The 6530-nt window shown below is 45.3% G+C and overlaps 1 protein-coding gene across 1 annotated transcript; it reads right to left on the bottom strand.

Moving 5' to 3' along the window:
- Positions 1–3776: 3776 nt before the first annotated feature.
- On the bottom strand, positions 3777–4073 carry LOC104516968 (sperm mitochondrial-associated cysteine-rich protein-like). The gene has a single exon (XM_010161491.1). It carries the CDS (start codon positions 4071–4073, stop codon positions 3777–3779), a length of 297 nt encoding a protein of 98 aa, XP_010159793.1.
- Positions 4074–6530: the final 2457 nt, after the last annotated feature.

Genomic DNA, 6530 nt, shown 5'->3' with positions numbered 1-6530 from the left:
ACAGGGGGGCAGCAGGGCTGGATGGGAGGGCAGTAGCGCCGCACAGGGGGACAATAACGCCTCACAGGGGGGCAATAGCGCTGCACGGGGGGGCAGCAGGGTGTCACATAGGTGTGCTTCTGCCTCTGAATGGTATAATCGCAGGAGGGCTCTGAGTCATGGCAGGGGGGGGGGGGGGACTGGCGGGGAGGTCCGGGATTCGGGGCAGGAAGACCGGGATTCGTGGCAGGAGGTTTCATGACAAGACCCGCGGGAGCACATCTTTCTGGTGAAGCTGTTAAGAGCGGGAGATCAACACGGTGAGAGGATCTCCAGATTCACTTCCTGTATTCCATCCCCCCATTTTTTAATAATATTTTCCATGAGATCCCCAGCAAACTGTTTCTCTCTTTCTTTTTGCCTGCCTAATCCAGACCACATGCACCCTGGATTCTGTCCGATCTGCAGGTCTTACTCTGGTGACTGCTGCGTGAATCTAGGTCCCAGCGAGCCGTCACAGTGGGCCCCATGAACCAATCCCAAACCCCATCCTCCTCATGAAACTGCATGGAGCTCATGTCACCCGCGGATCCCTTGGTGTGCCTTTGCTGCACCTTCCCAGGTGACCCCCCTCGCTCCATCCACCACTCCCAGTGCCTGCCTCATCCCAAGCAGAAGCCAGCTAGCTAAGTCCCAGCGCCCAGAAGGCCCATAACAACCTCCAATGGAGGTTTCTTCTCTCTCAGCATGAAAAGAAATAGTAAAATTGGTCTTACCCTCTTCAGCTACAGTGGGAAGTGTCTGGAAGCGAAGGTGAGAGACTGAGGAGAGCTGGGCTGAGTGACCTTTTATATGGCTCTAAAAGGTTATCTCGGATATGAGACACCTCTTCGCAATGACAATTTAATTATTTCCGCACTCAGTCCTGCAGATGTTTGCGCTATCCTATTTTTAGTGTTTCCTCTTTGACGCACCGTATTTTGTCCCCTATATAATTCCTAATACACTTCCTATAGGGATTTTGGAAGGCATTGCTTTCCCATTTCCTGGAGACTGACACTAATCTCATAGTTGTTAATTAACTTGCCAATGGGCAACTGGGATTGCATCAGTGACAGAAAAGTCTTTACTTCTCAGAACTGCTGACTCCTGGAGTAGGCCTACCGTTTTGTGCAGGTGACAGCTCAGGATTTTAATTTACGTGTTGTTGAATGCCAAGAGGAAATGGGATTACCAGCTGCAACTCATGGGTATGGCACAACACTGGGAAATGTGGTGTGATCTCTTTAGTTCCCCAGTACGACAAAAAATAAAATATTTCTTATTCTTCTCATGTTCCTTGACTTGTCAGGTGACTTGGCTGACCCCATCAGATTGTTCCACAAGTATCAAAGATTATTTAGTACTTAAGATCAGAGAGAAATGTCTGGTGATGAGGTCTGCACAAGGAATGAGCATGTTAAATTTTCCTGTTCCTTGTTTTCCTTTTCTCTTTCATGATTTATTATACTTTTTTCACCTGACCTCACCTACAGAGAGGGCAGGAAAGCAAAGGATTTGGAGAAAGGGAATGTTTGAGCTGAAATTTGAGCAAATAATGGGTTCTGTCACTAGTGGTGAAATTAGGGGAACTAAAGATGGATTTATAATCCTGTTTGACTCAGTCTTTGAAGTGTAAGAAAATGAAGCCTGTAACTCATCTACCTTGGAAAATGTTACCCATTAGACTAATTCGCTAACTGCTAACGAGAACCTCTCTCTAAGGTACAGGTGTCCTACAGCTTTTCTTCAGGCTAGAGGCAATATAATTGTTTGTGGTGAGTTTTGTGTAGCAAGGGAGGATTACATTAATTCCTCAGGGACATTTTATGACTCAGTTGCGGGTCCAAAACCAAAAGAGGCTGCAGCTGCCCAGTGGGTGAAGCTAGTGCTTGTGTGACAGTTTTCTCCTCTGTGCTTTGACCTGGACCATCACACCAATGTTCCTCTGAAATATTTCTACCTCCCCAACAGCCTTCCAAAACTTGGGTGTCCTAGGTTACACCCACTCAAAAATTGTTTCTGAATCTTTTGAATTCAGATCCTTCTAAGGAAAACATATCTTATAATCACAGAAGGCATCTTAAAGATCATCCAGTTTTCACTCCCTGCCATGGGCAGGGACACCTTCCATAGCCCAGGTTGCTCCAAGCCTCATCCAGCCTGGCCTTGGACACTCCCAGGGATGGGGCATCCACAGCTTCTCTGGGCAACCTGTCCCAGTGCTCCCCACCCTCTGTGGGAAGAATTCCTTCCTGATGTCCCATCTCCATCTCCCTCTTTCCTTTTAAACCTGTTACCCCTTGTCCTGTCACTCCCTGCCCTTGGGAAAAGCCCCCCCAGCTTTCTTCTAGCTCCCCTAGTCACTGGAAAGGGCTCTAAGGTCTCCCCGGACCCTTCTCTTCTCCAGACTGAACAAGCCCAACTCTCCCAGCCTGTCCCCATGGCAGAGGGGCTCCAGCCCTTGGAGCATCTCCGGGGCCTCCTCTGGACTCGCTCCAACAGCTCCGTGTCCTTCTGCTGTTGGGGGCCCCCGAGCTGGAGGCAGAACTGCAGTGGAGGGTATCATGAGAACAGAGTAGAGGGGGAGAATCCCCTCCCTCGCCCTGCTGGCCACACTGCTCTGATTCCAGCCTAGGATACGGTTGTTTTTCTGGGGTGCCAGCGCACACTGATGGCTCATGGCCAGTCTCAAGAGTTATCATTCCTTGCTTGAAGTTCTTTTAGGGGAGTATGTAAGAGAAGCCCAATTTACAGTGATGAAACGTTATATTTAGGGCAATGTGGGGGTTCATACTTGCTCAGTTACGCTCAGCAATGTTTGGCTTATGAGCTCTCCATAATAACATATTGTGGTGTTTAGATCTGTGCTGTGCAAGTGCACAAGAGTCTTGCATGACATGGACCTTCTCTGGGCTAACTCTTTTGTCTGCTCCAAACTATATACTAGTGTCAAGCAATACTAGAATATGAAAAAAGTTTTCAGAGGCTCAGAGGTTTTAAGATATTTGAAAATATGTTTATGCTCAAGTTCTGAAGTTGAGCTTGAAGTAAATTCTTACATATATTGAGTGAGATTATTAGCAACTGTGAGCTACTTACTCTTTCATTTAATCAGAATTGCTTGTCTCCAAGACAAAAGAGTTTGTATTCAATTGTCTATGATTTCATTGTTTTCAATACACTGGGACAAAAATCTGTGTAGACCAGCTCATCATCTGGTGTGAGCAGGGGGAGTTTTGTTCTGCTCAACCTTTTAAGTCCATGTAGCTTTTCAGTAGTTGAAAATATTTTTCTCTACTGATGTGTTTGTTTTCTTTTCAAATGAACGCAGGGATTATTGTTATTGGACACCAAGTATTGGGAAACTTTGAGAATATGAGGGAGTTTGACTGAAGAATTCAGAAAACCCCCCCAAACTCTAAAGGAAAGCTTGAAAAAAGAAATTGGAAGACAATGCGAGTCTCATGAATGGTAAAATTTATTGTTTCCCACACCCAGATAATTCTGAAACACAAATGTATGCCACAGAAAGATTCCCAACAGTAATTATACACTGAATAATTAGAAAGGACATTTCCTGAATAATTAGAAAGAATGACACCTTGAATAATAATTAGGGTAACAATTCATCCAGACCAGTGGTGAGGCACATGGCAGAGACCCAGGGATTTCAGTAAGGATGAGAGGATCCGTGGCTGCAGCATCCAAGGGAGGAGTGAGCCGGTGGGTCCAGATGCCAGGGCCGGATCCTGCTGTTAGTACTTGGGGCATGTCGGCGGCAGCTTGCAGATGTTCTTGGTGTACTGCGGGCAGTAGGGGATGGGGGGGCAGTAGCGCTGCACAGGGGGGCAGCAGGGCTGGATGGAGGGGTAATAGCGCTGCACAGGGGGGCAGCAGGGCTGGACAGGGGGACAGCAGGGCGTCACATAGGTGTACTTCTGCACAGGCTGCCTCTGGATGGTGTAGTGGCAGGACGGCTCCGAGTCATGGCAGGAGGAGCGGGATCTGTGGCAGGAGGTTTCATGGCTGTGGCAAGACCCACGGGAGCACATCTTTCTGGAGTATCAGTAGAGCTGTAGGGAATAGAGAGAGACAATCAAGCTCGAACAGCTTCCCCACTGTAACCTTCTCCATTTTCCTTGGCTCTTTTTCTGTAGTGGTCTGGGAAATTTTGTATTCCTCTGTTTTGTAATATGTGGGCTGTTTTGACCCTGAAAGTGAGACTGCCTTGTCTTATGGGTGGTACTCTATGACAGTCCAGCACTGATAAGAATTTCCCTACCAGGATGCTACTGTTGGCTTTTTAAGGTAAAACTTACTTCTAAAACTGTATTGACTTGTCTGAGATCTCTTTCCCCGCATTACCAGCTAGTTTGGGAATTAATTCCCCACTGGGTTCCAAAGACCCTGTGTCTGGTCCTTCAGTTACTCCTAATTTACTGTCATCCCATCTTCTGTGAGCACACCACAATCACCCTTTGCGTAGCTTCCATGTTCAGCCACCCAGTCACGAAAAATAAGAAATTTCTAAGACAAAGGCAACATCTAAACGCAGGACTAGTCAGCTAGAATTACTCTGTGAGCTTCCACTGCTCAGTAGTAGGAAAATCAATATAATCCAACTTACCCTTTGTTGAAACACACGAGAGGAAGAGCACCGAGAGCTGATGCGGAATGAAGGAGCAACGGGGGATGGCGGACTTTTATATCTTCCAATGGGTTGTCCGGGAAATTATGCATCGTTTGGAAATGCTGACAATTAATTAAGTAGTTATGTTCATATTTCTCTTCTGTGTCTAGTTTTTAGCATTTCCGATTTGACGCAGTCAGGAAAAACAATTATGACTTTTTCCTTAACATGTTAATAGGCGATGAATTTCCCAATCTGCTTTATAAGGGAATTTTGAAGGCAGTTGCATATTTACACATTAAAACCAAACCTAACCCTAGAGTTATTAAGTGATTTGTCATTGGGCAACCGGCATTGCATCAACGTACAATTCAAAAGTGTTGACTCCTACCCTGCATGCTGCCCCTTGGTCTGCATGCAAGACTCACAATTTGATTGATATGTTTTTTTGTCACACAAGGGACTGTAATTAACAGCCACAACTCACATGGACTCTACTTAGAGGGAAGTCCTGTTGACTAGCTCAAAGCACCTAACGCCTCAACACCGGAGATGACGCTTGAAGGACATCCCCATTTCCAAAGATTTTAGTTCTGTTTGTGAGTCCACCAGGCATCAGCTTTGCACCATGATATTATCCTGCTTACATTCCACCTAGAAGAAAAGGATTTCAGATCCTAGGCAGGAAGTATTTGCGGTGGGAAGCTATCATCTACTGGAAACCTGTTTCCAGATCCCAAATTGCTTTGGGCTCCCGTCTTACCTAAGCAGTTTTGTAATTTTTACTCATTGAAGTGTTTCACTATTTTCTACCAAGTTTCTCTCACAGTGGCCCAAAGACTTTATGACAATGAAATGTGTAATGGTTCCTTTCCTGTGATTTTTATCCAGGTGGGAGCTGCAGGAACTCCTCAGGAGCATCCTATAGGTCACTACTGATGCAACTAGAACAAGGCAGTGCTTACCAAGTTACTGAAAGTCGCTTACCAAGTACAGAAGGGAGGATCTATTCTTACTGAGATGATCTTCATATCTTCCAGGGTTTATTTTCATGTCAAATTTGGGAAAAAACCAATGCTACTCTGCCCACAGTTCTGTGAGTTGCTAATACATTCTGAATTTGAAGATACATCCTGAATTCGAAAATACATCCTGGGAAAGCATGGTTTCATGTTATTTTTATTTACTTTTTGTGCTGGTGTTAGTCGGGACAGAGGAAATTTTCTTCACAGTAGCTGGTTTGAAGCTGTGTTTTGGATTTGTCCTGAGTACTGATAAGGTGTTTTCAGTTGGTGCTAAAGAGTGTTTGCACCGATTCAAGGACTTTTTCAGCTTCTGATACTGCACCTGTGTTCCCAACTTTCTCACTACAAGCGGGACACACACACAGCTGACCCAAACTGACCAAAGGAGTATTTCGTTCCATAGCACGGCATGTTCAGTGTATGAGTCGGGGGTGGGCTGGGGTTCCATGTTAGTTGTTAGTTACTTAGGTCATGACTCAGGAAAAAAAAAAAAAGAAAAAAAAGAAAAAAAGAAAAAAAAAGAAAAAAAAAGTCTTTTAGAGCCAGCCCTTGTTTAGGAAAATCTCACCTGCAGTCTTCTGAAAAGCACTGTGAGTTATAAGTAATGTAGAAGTGGTTCATCTAGGTTGATAAAGCGGTATTTTTAGGGAAGGCCCTTGTGTCAATTGTCCATCATGCAGCATGAATTCATCTCACCCTTGTCTAGATACTCAAGATGAATAATTTAAGATGAAGCTAGTTGTCGAGCTCTTTGTGAAACCGATGCAAAGAAACAGGCACTGGCAGAAGGAAGCGAGCGATCCTGTTCTAGAACAGATGTCTCAGCTAGATGGGCTGGTGACTGGGGAGATAAG

The sequence above is a fragment of the Eurypyga helias genome, unplaced genomic scaffold, assembly GCF_000690775.1.
Source record: "Eurypyga helias isolate BGI_N326 unplaced genomic scaffold, ASM69077v1 scaffold9571, whole genome shotgun sequence".
Classification (NCBI taxonomy): domain Eukaryota; kingdom Metazoa; phylum Chordata; class Aves; order Eurypygiformes; family Eurypygidae; genus Eurypyga; species Eurypyga helias.
Note: the sequence above shows the minus strand (reverse complement) of the source record. Positions and strands in the feature narration are given on the sequence as shown.